Here is a 23,438-nt window from a genome sequence, read left to right on the forward strand (position 1 = left end):
GGGACTGCTGAGCAACTGGTTGAAACCACTACGAGAGATTGAAACCACTGCTCTTGAGTACACACAACGTGCTTCAGTTTACAGCAAAAGCAGAGTTCACTCCCTTAATGAATTTAGATTACGTAGATTTTACTGTTATTTTACATGGAGTGACTGGGAAGTGAATGAACTATGTCCCATAGTTTCTGTGTACCCAAATTAGTTTAGTTCTGTCATGCAAAACATGCGCTGAAGTGTTGAAAGTGGATAGCTACTGAAATCTGAAAGGATGTATCTATTGGCTTGAGAACAGAATGTTTCCACTTCTCTGCCTTCTAACTAAGATGAGGTGCCAAGTTCAGTAGGAACCTCCCTTTTTCTGATTTTATAGCTTTTCTGAGAAATGAGTTTTTTGCTTTCATGTATTCATCCAAAATTGCCCAGTCTCAACAGCTTGTGTCTTTTTATCAGGATCTAAACATATCTTGCAGTTAGTCTTTTGTAAAGCATAATTGGAAAAGTAGTTCCAGTGCATTTCAAAAATGCCAAGAAAAATTCTCCATAGAGAACACCAAATATGGGAGATCTGTTTTTAAGGTGATCAGAAGAGAGTTTTGTCCTTGTCTTGTCTCCTGTGTGGAATTCTTCTTCAAAAAATTGGGGAAAACATCTTTTTGAGCACTTTTCAACCTGAGAAATTCAGTCTTCCAGTCTTTGAGTTTCCTTGGGGATTGTCCTAATCACCACACAATACATCAGCTGTTTGCTCATGAAGGGTCTTGACTAGAACTTTTTCCTGAATTCATAAAACCGTTACTTTTCTTCCTCTGCAATATGACTGAAGACTTATTTCTAGATGTCAAGTTGTGTTTTGAGTATTTAGTATATGTTGCTGGCCTAGTTCTTGAAATCCTGCTACTATGGGGTACTGCGAAATAATAAACAGCATAACTTTTTCTTATGGGTTCCCATTCCTGCTGGAGAAGCTATTGATTTCAGACAGACACTGGAAAAATTTAAAGGAATAAATTATTAATAAATCATACTTTTAAATTGTGTATTAAGCAATTTAAAGTAAGTAGGTATAGAACAATGTGGGTTTATGTGTTAAGACCTCCATCTTGAAATACTGCTAGAAGCTTTACACCTTGGGATGCAAAGAGCTCAGCACTCTAGTGGAATGTACTTTTAATGTGATATACTGCTGAATGTTCTGTTAGCTGAATCCTGCACCTTCCTCAGCTTCTACACACTCTAACCATGTAGCCCTTACTTGTGTCTCCCAGGCTGGATGATGAGGTCTGTGATTATGAAGCTCGCCTTCCAGCTTCATAAGTGTAATAGACGTGGCTGTAGAGAAAAGATCATGAGATATTTCACCAAATCTCACAATCCAGGACTTCTGAAGATGTGCTTGTCACGACCCACTGGTAGAGGGTGTGATGTTGGTTACCATGTGTCAGGGAACTCATGTTTTATTATACAGTCTTCTTACCTACAGCAACCAGCCCAATATTTAGACTCAAAATGTATTGGCTAACACTCCCTTAAATTCTTACAATACATTTCCACAAAAAGTGTCAGCTAACAAGCCCTTAATTTTGTACAGTACACTTCACAGCTGACACAAAGTACTCCTCAAAAGTTGCTGGCTCACAAGCCACAAAGACCTCCACAAGCTCCCCCGTCCTACAACAAACTTCAGTGCAGAGTATGGGGTAGAATATGATAGCCATGCTTTGCCTGGGCAAAGCAAGGAAAGAAAACAATATCACCTCAGATCCTGCATTGGTGCTGCCACGTGGATGGTGTGAAGCTGGAGTTGCAAGATGAAGGAAACAAAAGAGCAAAAAAGGAGAGAAAAGGGAGAGAAGAGAGCCAGAGAAAAGGAAAAGAGAGAAGGGGGGCCCAATCTGCTCCCTTTTATAGTTAAGGTGGTGCATACCTCTTATGTAAATTAGACTATTTGCATGTTTTGTTCAGGTGTGCCACTTTCTGAGCCCTTTCTAATAAAGAATGGCATGAAACAAGGCTGTGTTCTCACTCCTACCCTATTCACAGTCTTTTTTAGCATGATGCTCCAAAGGGCCACGGCAGACCTCGGTGATCAGGACGGTATCTACATTCGATACCGTACTGATGGAAAAGCCTTTTCAACCTAAGGTGACTGAAGGCCCATACCAAGACCTTAAACCATCTTGTCCGGGAGCTGCTTTATGCTGATGCTGCCGCCCTTGTTGACCACACAGAAGCAGCTCTGCAGCGTTTAACATCCTGCTTTGCAGATGCTGCTGAGCTCTTTGCCTCCCTAAGATCCTGCTTTATGGTGAACTTGCCACTGGCTGCCGCAAGAGAGGAGCCTCGAAGAAAAGATACAAGGACTCCCTGAAACAACATCTCAGCCTTGGCCATATTGATTATCATAACTGGTCTACTCTGGCCTCCAATCGGGAGGCCTGGAGACACACCATCTATAACTCAGCTGTCTCCTTTGAGAATGCACGCCGGATCACTCTTGAGGAGAAAAGACAACGCAGAAAGAACCGTGTATTGCAGAATATATCATCTAAGGAGTCTTTCTGCTGTGCCTTTTGCAATCGGATATGTCTGTCACGTATTTGCCTCATTAGCCGCCAGCGTGCCTGTAGCAAATGTGGATAGAGCCTTCCCAAATCTTCGTTCGCGAAGCCTAGCCATGAATGAATGAATCAGGTGTGCACAGCCAGGCTTTTTCCAGGAAGTAAGGTGAAGGTGGGCACTGAGCACCAGTCTCAAGGAGGAGCAGGAAGTTGGCTCAGAACAGCACTGCCCCACCTCCATGGGACCTTCTCCTTCAATCACCTTTCCTGCAGCAATACTCAGAATGTTGGAGACAAAACATGCTTAGATCTGGTCCTCTACACTACTATACACAGGGATCTTTTCCATAAGGCTATAATAGGCCACTATTTTATATTTACAAGATAATTAAAGGAAGGAGAATGATTGTTTTCAGGTTTTTTTTCAATTATCATACTCTTAGTTCATAGGGTTGATTTTCTTCCTTGCTCTTCTCCTGAGGCATGTGTGCTTTTGTGTCCACACATGCACACACCCACCCTCTCAAAGTACACCCCCCATGCTGGTAGTCTTTATTATATATTTGTGGAAGAAAAATTATATGTTGGATGACTTGAAAGTAATTTAGCTTTTAAGTGTTCTAGACGTTGCCCTTGTTACTGCAGTGCATGTTTATTTATGGATGTATTTGTCTTACAGAGATGAAAAAAGTCATTGAAATTCCATGCAAAAAGTAACCTGGTCAAGGTTTGCTTTCACTTAATGTATCTGATTGGAAGAGGAAAGAAGGATTATAATTGGTACTTAGTCTTTGGGATACCCTACTTGGGGGGTGGAGAGGCAGGAATAATTTTTTTTCCTTGCATTTGTCTTGATAATGTATCAAGTAGCTGCTAAGGGACTTGATGAAATGTGATGCAGAATAATAAATTATACTCTGCAGCCTTCTTTGCTTCTACGTGAGGTGAGTGTGTAAGCACAAAGAGACTAGTACACCTCCAAATTCAAAAAGCATTATATTCAGATTAGGAGGTCACTGGAGATGCGTTGCTAATTGTTTTAGGGAACTCATTATGGGTATTATCACATATTAATTATGCACGGTAAGTAGAAAAAAGAGGGGAAAAATCCTTATTTTATGATAAATTGTTCACTGAGTTATCTTTTCTTTCAAGACCTTGGGCGTTTTCTTGAAGATGCCAAACAGCAGTCGTTGAATAATTAGATTTTAATTAACAAGAATTTTCACAAAAATGTTTTTAATATCTTTTGGGTTATAGCAAGTATGAATAAATCGTCTTTCAATAAGATCTAGTGCACTGATCCTCTCTGTATGTGAAGTTACCTTTGTAATCACCCCCGAGCTTGTTGTAACAATGCTTTTCAACAGGTTCAGGACAAAGAATGAAGACTGAAACAAGGAATTGCATTGTTGGTAGTATTTTTTGGTTGCTTCTTTGTAAAGTATTGTCATGAGGAGACTTCTGGAAACCTTTGAAAGACTGAGGTCAACTATGTCTTGTTTTAATGCACTAAGGCTAGGGGAGAGTGAGTTCATTTTTGCTTTTTTTTCAGTTTTTTGTTTGTTTGTTTAAATTACTTGATTTTTTTGAATATGTGATTGTAGGTAATTTTCAGAGACCTGGTATATGTGGTAGGGTTCTGCTTAGTCTGTTATGTGATAAAAGAATTTTTAAGAGTCTGTCTCTTTGGCACAGTTACAGAAGACCTACATACAGAACCATCAATTAACACTGTCAAGTTATTTATAATCTATCAAGGCAAAGCATTTTGCTCAGTCTGATTGCTGTATCACAAAATAAATGGACTGATAAGATGATTACAAAGTGTACTCCATAAAACAATGTTGGAGATTTTTTTTTAATTATTATTATTTTGGTAGGTGTTAGAAAAATAAAAGACCTTGTAGTATATACAAGAGCTGAAGACATAAAGACTTGTCTGCTAAAAAGGGATACTTAACATTTCCATTCCAGCATCTTTTTTATCTTAGAATAATAGCATGATTCAAAGCCAAGAAGGAAATGATTCAAGTTAAGCTTCAGTAATACTGAAGTGATTCTGATTTAAGGTAGAATACAATTCCAAACCATGGTAGAAATGCTACCCTCCTATTCCATAAAAAAAAGTTTTTCATTTTTGTCTAACTGATACTGAATATAGGAATTGCTGTTCATGCTCAGATTCAGTGTCCATCTTATTCAGTACCGTCTCTGATGACAGCTAATACCAGAGGCTTAATAATCACCTTTTAGTTAGAGGGGGTTAATTTATCCACTTAAATTCAGTTACCCCCATATCAAGTAGTTGAAGGCTCTTTTATACAAAACCAAAACAGAACAAAGCTATTTGTGTATTTGTGGGTTTTCTTGATACTGAGGTGTGTCTGGGACAATGAGTTCTTTGAATCTTTTGCATATGTTCCAATGCCAGATTTTTATATGTTGTGAGTGAGAAAGATAAGAAGTAATTGATCTACCACTCAGTGTTTTAAGTACTGCTTGTCACATCTTTTTTTATTTTTTGCTCCATAAATAAAACTCTAAAAGAGTCTGTTCAGAACCTCACCATCTGAAAGGGCTGTGTTTTAGATTTTTTGTGGGAGCTGGAGGGGGCGGTGGTGTGGTTGGTTTTGGGTTTTTTTCTTCTCATAAGTGTTCTGATTGCATTTCTTCAGACCCTTCCTACCAAAAACATGTTAACATAAAATAATGTCTGTGGCATGTAGTGTATAGTGTAATGTTCTAGAACATTCCAGATGAGACCACTTTATATATATCTGTGAATATAAACAATATATCCACCCAAGCTCTGAGTTTTCACTGAGCTGTCTACAGTGATGTCCAGTACTTAAACCAAACGTTAGAAAATGTAGATGTCATTTATTTTTTTTCTAGCTAATGTGTACTGCCTACATTTCTTGACCATTTTATTTCATTTGACACTTGACTGCCCAGTAAACTACCTTGTCACTCCAAGGTTCTTAGAGATGTTATCCCAGATGACCTACATAATTTTGTGTCATTAGCAGATTTTCCCAAGTATAGAGATAAAGATTATTAGTCAATACTTCTCTGAATAGAACCAGAATTATTTTAAAATAGATCTGCACCTATTTTCTAAAATACTGACGCAGTAATGGAAATGGTTTAGTTGTTAGTAACTCCTTCAATTCATAGTTCAGTTGCTTCAAGGCTTCAAGGTCTTGCTGACTACCAAAGACTAGTTGATGGGATTTCACCCATTACTGAAGTTATCTTATGTTACAGAACATTTTCCTCCATTAGAAAATTGTCCTCTTTCTCTTGAGCAGATACCTGGTCACAGTGATTCTGTTGCTGTCTCCAAAACATATTATTGCATGCTGTAGCTCAGACTGGAGACATTAGAGGTTGCAGCCTAAAACTATTACAGGCTCAAAATATTACTGATCCAAAAAAGTGCCGTGGGCAAAAAGCATAATGGTATGTAACTTATCCTACTGCTTTTCACTTTCAATAATACAGTTATCCCAAAAGAATTACAACAGAACCTTTCATTTTACGAAGAACAATCATGTATCTTAGGTAGAATGCATTTGCAGTTTTAAGATTAGGAATCATATATCATTTAAAGACTGATTTCAGTTGTGAGCTTTTATCTTTCCAGGCTAAAAATTTTCATTGAGATTTTTTTTCCTTAAATTTCAGCAAAAAATTTTGCAGTTATTTTAAGATGTTCATCAGAAGATAGTAATATTTTTAATTATAGTAATAAATAGTAATATGATCATAGGATAACTTCTATGAATAGTTATACTCTTTAGAGTAGGTGTTTGAAGTTTGCAGTCAGGTGTTCTAGAAGTCAGGAATAATGTTGTAACTCTACCATACTGTGACGATTACTAGACCTGGGAATGCTCCCGAGATCCCTGATGTTTATGTGCCATTGCTGCTTAGTGTGGTCATCATATTTATATTTAAGTACACATTAAACCAAGAGGGGGTAAAAAGCATCATAGTCATGTATGCTGGGTCATAGGCATGGAGCCTGCTCTGGACAACTGTTGGAGCACTATGAAATATATATAAACATCTAAGACTATAAAAAGTACAGACACAGCTTGTAGAAAGTAATCACTACATATACACTGATTGGCATTTATTTAATGAACATTGTGGCTTTTTAAACAAGATTCCAGGTTCCTACTTTAGATTACAAGCAAATATTGTCCCTCAGTTTTCCTCAGAGTTAAAGAGTTAAAGAGGTCATTCCTGATAGAATTAAAAAGCAAATCAACCAGCTCTGCATTAGCTTTCATCTGTGTTCCCTGCTGCCCTGGTCCAGCAAGAAGCAAAAGCGATTTAAGCAAGACAAATTTCAGTTAATAACTCAGCAATAAGAAAAGAAGGAAGAAGAGCATGTACCAGTGATTCCTGAAAGAGTGTATTTTTAAAGATACTGCTGAAGAGGGACGAAGAATGTAGGCATGGAGATTGTACAAGGCACGGAGGTCAGCATGATATAAGACATACAGCTGAAAGTGGGAGAAGGAGATAAAGAATGCAATTAAGTCAAAGGATAGAAGATGTCTAGGGAGTAGAGGGAAATAAAAGCAAGACATGCAGTAATTGTGGGTAAGATAATATAGGGCCTTGAAGGTGAAAATGAAAACTTGAATTTGTGACTGCATTAAGTAATCTATATAGCTTTATTATAAATTATAAAGAGTTAATAGTGTGCAGTAGCCCATTTGTCCTCATGGCTTTCTCAAGCATTTTTTAGGGACTGTAGATGAAGAATGAGGAAACAGTATGTAAGTTAATGATCTATATACTGAAATAGTAAAAGCATTTACTTTTTTTGAGGCTAAGCGTTCTGTCTCAAGAGGATTGGTAGATGATGTGACAGGGCTAACATTATAGCAGAAACTCTTTGAACATTTAGGATGCTACATGTCTAAATTTAAAATCTCACAAAGATAGTGGAAAGGAGTCAGCTGCAAATGTGCTCTTTGGCATGTCTCTCAAAGTAAAGAGGTTTTCTTTAGAAACACTGATGTCAGAGTTTCATCTTCTAGTATTGCATTAACTAGTAATTCTAAAGTGTTTGGACAATTTATTGCTGTCCCTTTCTCCTGTCACTTGATTTTTTTTTCTTAGCATCTTAGCAATCAGTTGAAGAGCAAGTATGCTTGAAGGATGATTGTTGACTTTGAGTAGGCTGGTGTAAGACTGTTTTACTGATATCTTCCTATTTACAGCTCCTCTTTACAGCTGTGATGTTAGTAAATGACAGCCTTAATTTTCTTTAAGATGATTAATATTTAGTGAAGTAACCTTCTTGTTTCTCTGATTTTGTTTTAATAATACAGTGTTAATGAAGGGTGAATTAAATGTTCCATAAGTCAATTATTCAGAAAAGGCCTTCAGTGTAGTTTCTCTCAGAAATTTTGAAATGCAAATATTCTTTGCAGGAACAATTCAGTCTCATCAGCTTTCACACCATTTTTAAAAATCTGTGTATTGAGTCCTTAGCTTCTCTGTCTGAGTTGAGTATGTGATCTGGCTTTGTGTGAAGTGATTACTAGTAAGAGCTTCAGGCCCAATGTCAGTCCAAGGATGAAGAAATCCATCACAGGATGCTGTATTTTAATAAAAGGATTTCAGTTATTCGGCAGTATGAAGACATAATAATGCTTGTGACATGCTGTGGTGTATTGCTTTAGGATCAGACTGAACATTGGAATAATAGCAGCATCAAGAAGAAAGAAAAAATAGGATGTCTGATTTGAGCATCGCTTTTCCTTCTATTGATTCTATATTTAGCGTAGTGTATGGCATGTCAGGCTCTAGTTATAAAGACCTGTGAAAGAAACTACTTGGATTCCTGGTCTTGCATGTTAGGAATCAAGCAGCATGTGATTCCTAAACTTGCATAGAATTGGATAGATCCTAAGGAAGATCCACTACAGGATGCAGATGTTGTGTTGTGTGAAAAAAGCTTGTCTGCAACCCATGAAAGAGATGAGAGAGGTGACAGCAGATGGAGGATCCCAAATCACACCCTGCCTGACTGCTTCCACACCTGCCACAGAAGCCATCATCCCATCAGAGGCACTTCTCCATAAGGCCAGGGCAGCACAGAGTCCAGAAAGCAGACAGAAGCCCAGATTAAGGACCCAGAAGGAGGGACGCCCTCCCAGTGCTATCCAGAGAGAGCCATCAAGGTCAATAATCCAACCATGAGACCCATCAAGGTGAATCAACCTTGGATCCCATTTTGGACTGAGGGGAGATGCTGCCGAAGACATGGCACACAGTATGGGATGCAGAGGAAGAGGATTTGGGGTTTGGTCAAGATTTATTACAGGGAAGCAGAGTGATAAGAGGTTAAAAAATGCTGGATGTGTATGACACATTTGTCTGGCCACGTCCAGCTCCTTACCAGTGCAGTTTGTCCTATAATGCCAAATTCCACTTCTAACTCTTTTGCTGGCTGAAGGGCATCTGTTCTGTGGGTCTGTGGTGTGTGGCCAGCAGCTGGGGCCAGACCCCAGGCAGAGGCCCATGTGTCTGTGGTGCCAGTGGCTGGAGGGAGCAAGGGTCTGGGTGCTGGCAACTGGGCAAAACCCAGTGCCAACCCCCAGCATGGGACTACAGGTCGCAGGGGCCTGGCCCACACGTCTGCAGTGCCAGTGGATGACCGAGTGAAAGCAAGTGTGTGAGCACTAGTTAACAGGCAGCTGAACAACCCTGTGGGTCCACAGGAATGCTGAGTATAACTGTGTTGATCTGTGTGGCTAGCCATGCATATATAGACATATATATATATATATTTGTGTATGTGTGCGTGTGCGTGTGCCTACTGGGGGATATGTACTCAGCCTTGCTACTGTTTGGACCGGGGGCACGAAGCCGTGGCTGCCTCCCCTCTCCGGGCTACTAGATGAGGCTCTATCCCAGTATTGTGACCCCCTTCAATTAAAACTGTTTCTCATTTCTGTTCCCCTATTTGATTTTGTTTGATGTAAGTTACTGGCACCAAATATTTATTTTTAGTTGAGATAGCCACTGTAAAAGTTTATATTAATTTCTAACTTTATGCTTTTTATATATTTGTGTAAATAAGTTCATAAATAGTTCTTTCTTGTTCATTTAAAATTTCTCTTACTTCCATGCCTTCTTTCTTGCTTCAAGAGGAAGAAAAGGGGACAGATTGTTTAAGGAGAATCTGGATTTTCTGTTTACAGAGCATTAAGTGTTCCGAAATGAACTGCAGTTGTATATGTTGTAAAATTGCTGTTGTTTGACAGGTTAATAAATCTCAGTCGAAAGTCTGAATGACTCGAGATATTAAAAGCTTGTGTTGCCTGACAAAACCAAACAAACCAACCACCCTTTTGCATTTCTTTATAAATACAGTGAAGGGTTCAATACTGTTTCAGTTGATCATGGCTCTCATTTTATTTGCAAACCCTTTGTCTATGTGTCTTACACACAGTTTGTTCTTTTGGCCTTTTTGGAGTGGTTTTTGTTTGTTTGTTTATTTTTGGTGTGTAAATCATAAACCAAAATTACCTCAATTGGCAAATGTTAAAAATGCTGTGGTTCTTCAACAAGTGCACATGTTCATGATGCAGACAATAAAATGCCAAACCTTCTGTTGACTTTTGCAAGTATCAGTAAGCTTATGAATTTTAAAGAGCTTAAATCTGTGTTTTCAAACCTGTGTTGATCTTGTGGGTTCATCTTTTATGTCACTTTAATGCACAGACTTGTGACACAAATCTACCCTATATTTAACCTGCAGTGAGGATCCTTTCAGCTACTGGATTTAGGTACTCAGCTGGCTCTGGATCCCAGTCTGCCTGGTTATTGGAGTCAAGCCCCCAAGGTCACAGCCCCACTCTAGCCCTTGGAGCAGATCCTTCTCCCTTCATATCCCTCCTCTTATCCACACCGATGCGGTGCACACACAGACAGGTCTCACAGACAGCCTCAGATGCCATGGTCTGTACAGCAGCTGGCCAAGGCTACCTTTGGCTAGCCTGTTGTTCCAAGAGCCAGCGGTGACTGTGTTGTTCCCCATAGGGACATGCCTGGCTTCCAGGACACTTCTCCTGCTTACCAGCTAGTCCAGCATGCTCTTTGCTAGCCCTCACACCCTCACTTGCACACCCACCATCACTGCAGGTGCTGCACTGTGGGCACGTGGGTCCCCTGATCCCACAGCAGGACTGACACTGAGACCTCCATTCACATGTACATGCACAGTAGTAAGCCCTTGCCTAGGAAAACTATCAGAAAAGGAGTTTAATTAGAGGAGACAGGACAGGCTGTGCAGACTAGTGTAGGAATGGCAAGGCACAGAAATAGATGGTCCCTCCTCACACCCCACCAGCCCCTTCTGTCCCATGTTCCCACGGAGTGCCATGACCCATGGAGCCTCTCCTGCTGGCATGTCTGTGTGGGTCTGGCCTTGTGGCACCAGGGGTCCTCACAGGGCTGCTGGGGCTCCTCCTGCTCCATCAGGCATCACAGGCATGAGCTTCTAGAAGGCTGATGACTGCTGTGGTGGATCTGGGAGCAGATCCCCCACCCGTCCTTGCTGCTCCTGCTTTTTTCCTTCCTGTATGCAAAGATTAGCAGTTTTATCACTTAAACTAACTTGTGTGTGCATATACTTATGTATTTCTAGATATGAAAATGTACAGATCCCTCTCTGTAGAAACTTGGCAATTTTAACTGTTACATTCCATACATGCTCTTTGTTCTTAGTGGTATTATACTGTTTCATAACCACAGAATATTTGGAAGGAAGGATTCTTGTTAAGATCTGTATACCTAAGCTGTGTTCCTTTTCTTCAACGAGGGTAGTAAGGAAGGCACCCACAGCAGGGAGAAAAACTTTTTTAGTTGACAGGGAAGTAGGAAAACATGGACTAGAGAACCTTGGCTGGTAGCAGCACCACCACTGCTAAGCACGAGAATATCTGATCCAGAAAAGCATTTTAAGTGTTATAAGCAACATCTTTTCATCAAGATGCAAGGTGCTAGTTATCTTTCTGAACGAGCTCAAAACGACAATGGTCGCTTGATTTTGTAAGATTTTCTTCCTGTTTCTTTTGGTAACAAAGTTAAAACTTCATCTAGTTGAGCTTATAGTAACAGTAGTTCTAGAAAGTAATTGTATCTCTCTGTTTTAACCAGTGGTATTCCGTAGAACTACCTGTTAAATTGCTACTTCCATCATCTATGGGGAGACTGTTTTTTATGGCTTCAAAAGTATTGAAATGTTTTTTCTGCAGATGCATGGTCAATGGAGAAAAGAGAAGTTTTAGTGTCTGTTCTTATGCTGTTCTCCTTGCTAAGACTAGAATTTACAAACCTTTGAAGACTATGAAACAGCAGTTTTTAGCCACAGATTTGCAGACCCAGAACATAAATCCCCAAGACAATCTTTATGTGTGGATGAGATTTTCAGTCCTCAATCTTTAGACATGTTTGCTATTTGATTTATGTTTATTTAATAATGAATCCTACCTGTATCTCACTAGAAGCAGTTGGAATCAATTAGCAAAGACTTGAAATATAACAGAAAGCTCTACAACTTCTAAAAAATAAAAGAGGAGAAAAAAAATCACCTGAGATATTTCCCATGTCATAAATCATGGGCTTTGAAATTCTCTTTTGCTTCTCAAATGACAGCCTGTCCTCCTTTATTTTTTGTAGTCACAGCATATTTTACCTGGTAGCCAGAACATATCATTCAAAGGATTGTGTGGCAGTGATACTTTGTCACCTTGACACACCTGCTGCAGTCTGTTTTCCCTAGGGAATCCTTGTACACTGTCTGGGCGCTAAAGCCTCCAAGTTATCAGCAAAATGCTGCTCACAGCACTCAGCTGCTTGTCAGTTTATCCAGATTCTTGGCAATACCTTGGCATCTATTTCTTAATTGATTGTGTTGCCATATTAGAGGTGGTTTCTTTCAGGTCATGTATTGTGATGCTTAGAGCAATGTAAAATCATTCTTTCCAGTATGCCATGGTAGTCTTACTAATATATATACAAATAATTTGTTTTTAAAAGGAAGAAAAAAAAGGGGTGGACTGTGCTTCCACAGGGACAACTTAGTTTTGTTCTTCAAATAAGTGTGTGTTATAAGCACATTAACTCTCATTCAGGTGCTTCTCTGTAATTTGACTGCAAGCATTTGTAGAGAAGGCAATTTGTCTTTGATGTAACTGTGAAGAAATGTGTTTATGTCAGTGTTGGGGTGACTTGAGACACTTCCTAATGGAGTGTTTTATATTCTCATCATAGGTTTTCTAATGGTCACTTAGCAATATGTTTTGTCAGTATTTTTTGTGCATTTATTATTCAGACCTTTAAATTTATAAGTTTCATTACAGTACCATCTCTCTCTGCACCAGTGAGTGTGGCTGCACACTTTTGAACTGGAAAGAAAAGCAAATTGATTTCCTTTGCTCAGAAAAAAAGGTAATTACAATGGCTGGTGGACACCAAGTTGACCATGAAGCAGCAATGTGCCGTTGCAGCAAAGGCAGCTGATGAAGAGGAGTGTTGCCAGCAGCAGATCAAGGGAGTCGATCCTGCCCCTCTGCTCAGCACTGGTGAGGCCATACCTGGAAAATGCTGTGTCCAGTTCTGAGTTCCCCAGCACAAGAAACTTTGAAGTTTCTTTGAAAAACTGAGTACCCAGAAGAAGTTACTCATGACAGAAGTTGCGTGCCAAGTGTAGTGTATAGTTGCTGATACTGTGGCTGGTATTCCCAAACTAATGTTACTGTGTCACTTACTAATCTCATATATATCTTAAATTGAATAAGCCTTAAGCCACAGAGAGAGAGACTATCTGTACAGAGACTACAGATAGACCATGTATTTGTCTGCATGACACATAAGCAGAGTTAAATAAGCATTTTTTTTTAATTTTTGTTCATTGTTTATTCTGAAGCATTCGTTTATATCTTACACCTCTTATTTATTTCATGGGAAATAAGGGCATACTCTTCCTGTAAGCATGCCTGAGTCAAAGTAGGAACTGAGAGCCTTTGGTTGGAGTGACTTTTAGCATTCTTTTATCTAGCAGAGCTGTTCTAATAGAAAAATAGGCACACCTTGATAACTCTGGGTCATCAATGCATTTAAAAAAGTGTTTCTACGCAGTACTTTAAATAACTAAATGATAGTATTAGGGGAATTGTGACAGAAGTATGTTGAAATATATTGCAACAGGAGATTAACACTTAAATAACTTTCTACATGGGAATTTTAAGAGTGTAATATTTTTCTTATTTATAGAAATATCTGGGCTTGGAGTTTACAGTGGAAATAAATTTTATAGAGGTGCAGTCTGTTTTAATGATTGATTCATATAAAGCTGCTTGATATTCACTGGCTTTCCATCTTACTGTTTTCATAGGTTGAAATACCAATGTAATTAGTGCTTCCCTAAAATAAACAAAGCAAGCTGATAAAAACAAGCTAGAGATTATTGTGAAAAAGACGATTTCTCTACTGGAACTCTTAAAAAAATACATATTCCTTTTTTTTTAAACTTTCCTCTTACTCTTAATATTCTTTTTTTTTTTAACCAATAATAATTGTATTGATCTAGTAGAACTTGCTATACACTTAAAACTTAATCCCTCCTTCAGGGTTAGGAGAATGTTGTCTATTGAATTTATTATTTCTCATAATAATTAGTTCAAAAGGGGTATATTATACATAGTATATGTAGGAATATGGTTTTTATTATTAATGCTTTTACTTTTGGTGGTAGATTTCACATCCTTTAGAAATAGTTTATTTAGCACACAGAAATGTTTTCTCAGCTAGAGAAAATTATGTAAGAAGTTTTGAGTTCTGAGCTCTGTTTGCTTGCCCAGTCAAAGCAGCTTTGCTAAATAAGAGGCTGAGAAATCATCTTTTGAAATCATGAGGGCAGTTACTTAAATAGATCTGATTATCGATGTAATGAGGCATTTCATTTCAGATGTGATATTTTTAGATTGTGGTTGCAAAAATAAATTATGGAATTGTGACATAACCTCATGTCCACAGGTGGGCTTGTGTTGAAAGAGCAGGTTCTGCAAAACTGGGCACAGACATTTTGTAGTTTTGCACATACAGTCAGCTTTCAGCATGCCAGAGAGAAGACTGTAGTTTGAAGGGATGAACCCCTATGATTCAAATACTGCCTAAAAGGAGGATTTATATTTCTCTTAACTTTAGAAGCTAATATTTTTTCCAACTTAGTTTTGTACATTGTTGTCCATTTTCCTCTTAGAAAATCTATAGCGAGAAGAGAGAATTGCCATTTTTAAGATAAGTATTTGTTTTCTGTAGTTGAAAAATGTAAAAAATTATTATTAGAATGTTGTTAGTGTTTTGTTTGTTGTACTTCAAGGTGCTAGTTTCTGGCTTCGTGCTTGGGGTTTTATGCAAATAATCTTAAATATTCTCTGTGATAACTTTCAGCTTTGAATTTTGAAAGAAAGCCTCTTTTCTTCTTGATCATGAAGAGTTAAAGAATAACACAGCTACATCGCACCAAGTCACTCCAGACCAGTGAAACTGTGTTGTGTACAGTTCAATGAGAAGCTTGTACTGAATAAAAAAAAAAAAAAAGAAAAAAAAAAGCATTTTCTGTGATGTTTTTGCACTCCCAGTGAAAACCTGTTTAAAGGTGAAGGCCTCTTCTCATCCTTTCTTTCTTTACTGAAGAAGTTAGGAAATGACTTTATGTCTGAAGCATATGTAGGTTGTTTTTAACACTTCTATCAAAAATTATATAATGATTAAGTGATGTTTCCATCAGATTAAGGTAAATTTCAGTATGCAGGCCGATCTTTCTGTGTGGGAAAATAACACTGGTCAAGGAGACAGTATAGAGCAAAACCAAACTATTACCAAAATAAATTGAAAAAAATTAGATTGTTCTGTGAGAATCAAGTGTCTTCTGCAGAACCAGATGAGTCTACTATAGGCCAGTGGTGGTGTCCAGTTACACAAAACAAACAGGCAGGGTACCTGCCTGCTGCACTGCACCTGCGGGTTTGCCATGAGGCAAAAAGTTCATAGCTTTTATTCAGGACATACTTATGGTGCCTACTTCCAGTTTCAGTTTGAGACTTAGAATTTGGGTACATCAAAACAGTTCCTCCTTTGGATGTACTTGGTTCGTATCTCTGATGTTTTGCTCAGGAGATGGGCCCAGCCTCTTCTCCAAGGTGAAGAGTGATCGTGCAGTAGGCAACAGGCACAAGCTGGAACACAAGAAACTCCTAGATTCTTGGAAAACCATTTTCATCATAGGGGTGGTGAAATATGGGAACAGGTTGCCCAGGAGGTATGTGGAATCTGCATACTTCAAGACACTCAAAGCTAACCTGATGAAGGACTTAAGCAGCCTGCTTTGGCTGGACCAGCATTGGATAGGGCTGTTTCCAAAGGGCCTCCAGAGATCCCTGTTAGTGTATATTGTCCTGTGGTTCTGAGCTCTGTGTGCAAGGTGCATTGCTAGAATGTGTTGTGTATTACATGTCAAGGAAGTCTGGCTTTGGTAAAGATACTTCTGTGTGGAAAGGAAGGCAGCTCAAATTATTTTATTGCACAGAATTCCTTTTTACACCACTTTTAGGGATAACTGGCATAAACCCCCAGCACGTTACGCAGTATGAGTAGCCTCAGTAGAGAACATCTTGAGTATTTGCCTTGTGTTCTCCGTAAAAGAACAATACCCTTCTATGGCTAATCCAAGCTGCAGTTGATTGAGTTAGATTTCTGCTGCTGGGATAATTGGACACTGTTTCAGAAATGCCTGGGAATTTCTTGAGGCCTGTAACACAAGTTGCCATACAAAGTTCCCAGTGTGCTGTCCTCTAAACACATAGTGCTCTGTGAAAAGAGTGCTCCAGCCATCCGGAATGATCAGAGTAACCCCGCATGTAAATGTGACCTTCTCCCTGCCTCACAGAGCCGCTGTGTCTGGGGCCAGCCGTCACTCACAGAAGCACTTTATTTCACTTGATCGAGTCTTGAAAACAAGCAAGAAATTTGAAATTTCTTCTCCTTCTTCCCCATCAAAACCATTTTACTCCTTCTGGCCTTCCTTAAGATAATGTTCTGTGAACTGGTTTGTGAGAGAGGAGCTGCTGGTGTGGGCTGAAATGTAAAGTGTCATTTCTGCAAGAGCTAGAAATGCAGAGTGATCTAATTATGTGCAGATATAACAAACTTCCTTTTCTTAAATTATGTTAATTATTTTTTGTTTTATAAGTTTTATAGTAAATAATTTGATTCTTATATTGGTCTGCAACATACTCCTAGTAGCTAGTTATTAAAAATCTGAATTAAAAAGCATGTGTGCATATAATTTCCAAACAGTTCTTAATATGAATCATTGACTCATAAAGAACGGTGGGTGATAGTATTCTGGATACACTGGTGCTTAATTCATTTGATTTTAAGTTTCTAGCTTGTTTGTTCTTTTGTTATAGCATTTAAAAACATCTTGGCTTACTCCTCATTTTCCTTAATCGAACTAAGTCATAGGGCTGTAAGCTGCATGACTTTCTTAACAACATATTTAATATGATTCTGTTATCCCTGGCTAGTCAAATTGGCATATGTCCTTAAAATAAAATTAGGTGTAATTCATTATTGTATTCATTATTGAGATTTTTCCCAACTACTTCTGAAAGGAATGTAAATCCAAAGATTAGGAGAGAAACATTAATCAAGTTATTTCATTTTTGTTTTTTGTTAATTCATCAGAGAATTAACACAGTAGGAGACCAAAATTGAAAATATTGCAGCTGCTTAAAGTGTATTTATTCAATTATGTTTAAGTAACTCTAGTGGTAAATGGGTCACGTTTCCTCTCTCTTTTTGTGAATTTCCACTGCCTCGCATAAATGACAAACAGCATCTTTTCAGCATCTCAACATTTTGTATGGGATATATATGGGTCTGTGTAGTATTCTGAATTACATTACGGTTCTTGAAAATTTCTGGGTCACTCAACCTACTGACACAGTTGGTCAGTAATGAATTATTTTGGAAATCTGAAAAAAAATGAGCAAGGGAAAAAAGGTAAAAGCTGTTGAACAAAACACAAACCATGATGGCAGTAATAGTATCTTTCAGAGTGATAATTTATTTCTTAGATATTAATTAGTTTTGAATTTTGACCACAGAGTATGGGCTAGTTTTTCACAAAGAGAAGAGTAAAAATACTTCTGGCAGTGAAAAGTCAACAGATTATTTATAGAAATGAAAGTCCTGGGCACCTTCTGGTTAACGGAAATTAACAGTGTCATTCTGAAATCCATGTGATTGGCTGTACTTGGTGAATTTCTTTCTGCAGCCTGTTTTGGGGCTTTTTAAAGTGATATTATGGAATTTGATCTAGTCCTTATGGAAGACTGCATTGTGCATGTATAAGTAAAGTAATGTATAAGGTTACCAAATGTTTCTAGAGTGCAAATGTTACAAATAACTCATCATGCTTTTGAGCTGTGGGTTTCATCATGAAGGGGAAAAAGATCAGTGATAAATAAAGAAGTTACAGAGTATAATATGCAATCCATAAGAAGCCTCAAACATGTCACATTATGATACCAAATGTTTCTGTGTCATTTGAGGACAGATGATAAAATATTTCTCTTTGTTCTTTCTTTATAGAGCAATAGATGGTAGTGTTTAATTTGGAGATGAGTTCCGTGTGTATAAATTATGGCATCTTTATTTATCATCATATTATTTCATCCTTCATTCTGTTTTAGAGCTGATATAGTGCTGTCATATGTGGTCAAGGATATTTGTTTGCTAAGCAATCCCTATGCATATATATATATATGTTATCTTCACAGGTTTTCCAAAATCTTAATTTCAAAACTCATTTTAATGTTTTGTCCCTCCAGGCTTCTTGGCTATCACTTACAGCAATAACATTTATGGATATCCCTGTTAGTAACACAAATATTCCATCTAGACATTTGCAGTATATAGATTAGAGAGTGCCTGCTGTACATACCAAAAGCCTAACTAAAACTCTTCTTATATTCTTAAATTTCATGCAGGAAAATGAGGTAATGAGATGCTGCAGTGATCTTATTATTTCTTCCTTTCATTAAGTGAATAATTTTTCTCTTTTCTAGATTGATAGAGTGAAATATAAATTAATATACTTTACTGCTTTACTTTTTTAAGCATTTAGTTCATTTCAAAGTGAGAACTGTCCTATATTGGTATGACCTTTTGAGAGATCTCATAGCAATAATATTGATCAGTGACACAAGTTTTGGCAATAATGCAGAGAAGCAGCCAGAATCTCAGTTGAAGTCTGTATAAATCTCATCTGTCTCTCTGTTGGAGTGATGCTGATGTTGCAATACTTATGCAAAATGGGAAAGAACTTGGCTGCTTTCATGTCTCTAAATTTAGTGTGTGGGTTGGCCAGGACAGTGAAGAGTTTATAACATCTCTATGTATTAATAAATCCATTTTGTGTGTGAACTTCTGTAAACCTTTCGTTATGCATTAGAAATGCTGCTGTGCTACTGACAATAAGTGTCAGTAGCAAGAAAGACTCCAGGAAGACCTAATACACTTATTTCCTGTAACATTCAAGCCACTGTAATTATGGGTCTTTTACCTAGCTTCTTTGGTAATTAAGAGTTTTAATTGTTTCTAGTTCCAGGGAATTAGTTAAGCTTTTCATTATGCATATTGCCTTCTGTAATCATGGTTCCTCTCCTATGGTAAGCTTAGTGACATCATGGAAGTCAATTAGGTCTTTCAAGGCAGAGCAGTGAAGTACATTCCTTTGTATGGGCTAGATCAGAAAAGGTTTCAGAACGGCCTTGGTAATGCTCTTCTGTGCAACATTTAAGCTTACTTTTCAAAAAGCTAAGCCTGTCAGAATTTCATTTACTGTCATCAGAGTACTTAAGGTCATGAACTAAGGTATTGTTAAGAACAAAACCTATAGGCAGAACCATGCTTTCTTTCTAAAAGCAATTGTACCAAACTTTCCACAATCAGCTGGTCACATACTTGCAGTTAGTAATAGTAATAATGGTCTACATTTGAAAATACCACATTGTTAAAACTGGAATGCAGTGACTTTTTGAAGGAAATGAGCACAAAAGAGATTGGTGTGATTCCTTTGGCTCACTAAAAATCATTAATTAAGTTTTACTTTATTACATGCAAGGTAGAAAGCACATCTTACTTTTCTCTTGACAGACTCCAAGTGATTGCTGACAAGAATCAATATTTTAAAAAGAAAAGAAATCAAAGGAAAGGGTTCTTCATTCCTTTTTCCTCTTCCAGAGGCTCTGAAAGATGGATATACATAGGGCAGACAGTTAATACATCTGGCAAAAATGTTTTCTTTGAACATAACAAAGTTTTTGCAAATTGCAACTTGAATCTCTTAGAGCACAGCCAGAACAGACAAACATTATGCATCCCTTACTTTGTGCATTGAAATAATTGTATGTTGGAGAAATTAAGAGATGCAGTATGCTCTTGTATGTTCATAGGATCATAGAATATCCAGAGTTGGAAGGAACCCACAAGGATCATCGAAGTCTAACTCCTGACTCGGCACAGGACAGCCCCAGGAATCACATATTGTTCCTGAGAGCACTGTCCAAATGCTGTGAGGCTTGGTGCCATGACCACTTCCCTGGGGAGCCTGTTCCAGCACCCAACCACCCTCTGGATGAAGAACCTTTTTCTAATATCCAACCTAAACCTCCCCTGACACAACTTTGGGCCATTCCCTCGGGTCCTGTGACTGGTCACCACAGAGAAGAGATCAGTGCCAGCACTTCCTCACATGAGGAAGCTGTAGACTGCTATGAGATCTCCCCTCAGTCCCCTCTTCTCTGTGGTAGGGCAGAGTTGCACTGCCTTATGATTACTAAATGTGGGGAAAATTGCCCTAACCATCCCAACACCTGTTTTCAATTACTGAAATTACTCGTGGCAGTGATTTTGGCATTAGTAGCAGTAGCAGTGCTAATAATATTGATAATAAATGCAATATGAATTGCAGAGACCATGTGTCAGTATAGGTCATAATTTTTTGGATTGATGAATGCCAAAAGCTGCTTTGGATTGTCCATAACCAAAAATTCAAACTGAATACTATGTAATGGCAAGAAGAGATGCTTAATTATATAAATTCTGGAATGAACTCCAGAAGTATTATCTTTTATTTTATAAAATTTCAGAACATATGATTTTAATATATTTATCTTATATATTTATTATTCAATATTCTGAATTTAAAATACAAAATCTACATAAATAATGTATGATTATTTTTAAAAACTCTGCTTCCAAACTGCAATCTTTAATGATTGTGACTGTTGTGAGGCATGGAACTTCTACCTGACTAAACTGTCTCTTCTCTAAATCTAACCTTGCAATCTAATTGCTGATTTTCTTTCTCATCATTGCTTTGAAAGAATTAAGCAAATAGAGCACGTCTTTGACAGCACTCCTCTGATAAGTGATTTTTGTCTTACTCTCCACTCATCCAAAGTCCTGCTATTGACCTAGGTAGTGGCCTTCCCTATCTTGTGTATGTAGGAAATGCCACACCTTTAAGTGAAAGCACTGCTTGTGCCATTTTGTAAAGTTGGTTTGGAAAAGTTAAATTGCCTGCTTATAAAGGAATTTAAGCAGTTGCTTAACTTTAAGCTTCTGATTAAACTCATCCCTATAAAAAACAAAGCACTTAGGAACATCTGGATAACAAGTTTCTGGGATTTAAGTATGTCTGTTGATGTTTTTTGAATTTAAATTAATTAAAGGTTAATTACCATGCAGATGTTTGAATTGAGACATTTGCCCTTGTTCTGATTAGGAGCGTCTAACCTAGTAATGGAATTCAGTTTTTCTACTAAGTTTCATTTGGGATCATTCTCTCTTTTAAAACAAACTATTTAAAGTTCATAGTAACATTATTCTTTATTTTTTTCCCCTGACCTCCTTTCTTCTCAGTGTCTTGTGTTTGAAGATGCACCACTTGGAGTCAAAGGAGCCCTGGCAGCAGGAATGCAAGTGGTTATGGTTCCAGATGAAAATTTAAATCCAGATCTTAAAAAGGAGGCAACACTGCTGCTGAAGTCCATGGAAGATTTCAAACCAGAACTGTTTGGTTTACCAGCATATGATTAATGCCTATGAACATCCACTTGACTGGAGATGGATTAAAAGTGAAATGAAATTTTATTTTGGTTTTGTGATTGTTTTTCATCTTTTACTCTCTTCGTCAAAACTAGAGCACAAAAATCCCATTAACACCAAGTATTCTGCACAGTACCTTTGGAAAATTGTCTGGAACGTTTATGATTTGTCCTCTTGATAAATGCTAAATTAAAGCAGCATCTCCCTGTGAAGTGAGTCCAGTCTTGTCCTCTGCACACCATAATGCTTTCTGGGAATATTATGAAACTATTTAGGCAATTTATTGTAATTGCATTGGAAGCTTCTGGTTCTGTTTCCACTTGAATGACTTACTGTTTAGATCTTAACCAGAAATCTGTTCTAGATTGGCTTTTATCCCATTACCTTTTTTTTGATAGTTATTGCTATCAACATGTTTATCCATTTCCTCATCCTGTACTTGTCCATCTATTCCCCTTGTATTGTGTTGTCTTTTTATTTTTTTCCCCACCTCTTTGCAAGGATTTTTTTGTACTTTCTGTGCTTTTTTATTATGTTTTTCCTTGGAGATTGAATGAGATGACTTAAAACCTCCATTATTCTATAATTCTCTCATTATCCTTTCTGATGTGGTGATAGCTGGCTAGGAGGTTTACAAGCTTATATGATCTTAGAAGTTAACCAAAATGTTTTGCATCTTGTTCCTTTCGTTTCCTTCTGATTATTTCATTCTTATGAAATTAATGCTTCCTGTCTCTATGCTTCAACTCTATGGCCTTAACTCCTTTGTATCCAAATAGCTTTTTGTAGGCTATCCGTACTTTTCCATTCTTGTCTCCTTTTTTTTTTTTTTTTTTTCCAATTTCTCTACAGAGAGCATTGCTATCTATTTTTAAAATGCAGAAATTGAAGATTCGGCTTCAATAAATGCTTAAAATTTATTTTCCTGGCTACCATAATTTCCATGAAATGTTTATGTTGTCAAATGTTCCTCTTTGTCGCTTTCTGACATCTTGTCAGTACAAGGACAAGTGTCTCTTTAGAAAATGCTAGAAATGTAGACAGACAAGTGTCTCTTTAGAAAATACTAGAAATGTAGACAGATTTTGGTGAAATTCACAACTACATGTATGACATGGTAGAAGCAATGTCTTTTACTTCGTTTAAAGAAACCTATAGTATGTAGGGCTTATGACAGTTTTATAAAATGAATTATTGTGTTCAGCATTTAAAAACCTAATGAGTATACAGGAGGTACTCCAAAATCTTGATAAAATATCGAACTCCATAAAAACAAGAAACTTGAAATATGTCAAATCAGAGAATTTTGATCTTCCTCACAAAAATATTTTCTAGGCATTTCTGGTCTTTAACTGTTTTAGATTTAAGGGCGTTTTGTCAGGAACAAAAATTAATGAATCATAGACCCTTCAGTATTCATGGTGAGTTTCCTTAGATTTTAATCCTCCTGTATTTAAAAAAACCTCAAACTTTTACATCTTTTATGTTATTATTTTCTTTTACTGTAATCTGTTTATACCTCAAAAATTAAGGAAATTTTATTCCGTATGGTCAGTCCATAAGTGGTACCGGAATCTTTTTAGTACATATAATATAATAGTTTGCAGTTAAACTTTTAATTCTAAGGATCTAGAAGCATTTTTTAAAAAAAGGGTGAATATC

The 23,438-nt window shown here is 37.5% G+C and overlaps 1 protein-coding gene across 2 annotated transcripts in view; it reads left to right on the top strand.

Moving 5' to 3' along the window:
• Window positions 1-21,988, top strand: part of PUDP (pseudouridine 5'-phosphatase) — a 61,011-nt gene extending 39,023 nt beyond the window's left edge. For both annotated transcript variants that reach the window (XM_018084358.2, XM_029964796.1), the window contains one exon: window positions 21,591-21,988. In XM_018084358.2, coding sequence (XP_017939847.2) covers window positions 21,591-21,767 — 177 coding nt within the window. In that variant the 3' untranslated portion in view covers window positions 21,768-21,988. The remainder of the gene's footprint in view (window positions 1-21,590) is intronic.
• The last annotated feature ends 1,450 nt before the right edge of the window (window positions 21,989-23,438 follow it).

This window comes from Manacus vitellinus, unplaced genomic scaffold (assembly GCF_001715985.3).
Source record: "Manacus vitellinus isolate BGI_N305 unplaced genomic scaffold, ASM171598v3 scaffold_7_pilon, whole genome shotgun sequence".
In the NCBI taxonomy this organism is placed as follows: Eukaryota; Metazoa; Chordata; class Aves; order Passeriformes; family Pipridae; genus Manacus; species Manacus vitellinus.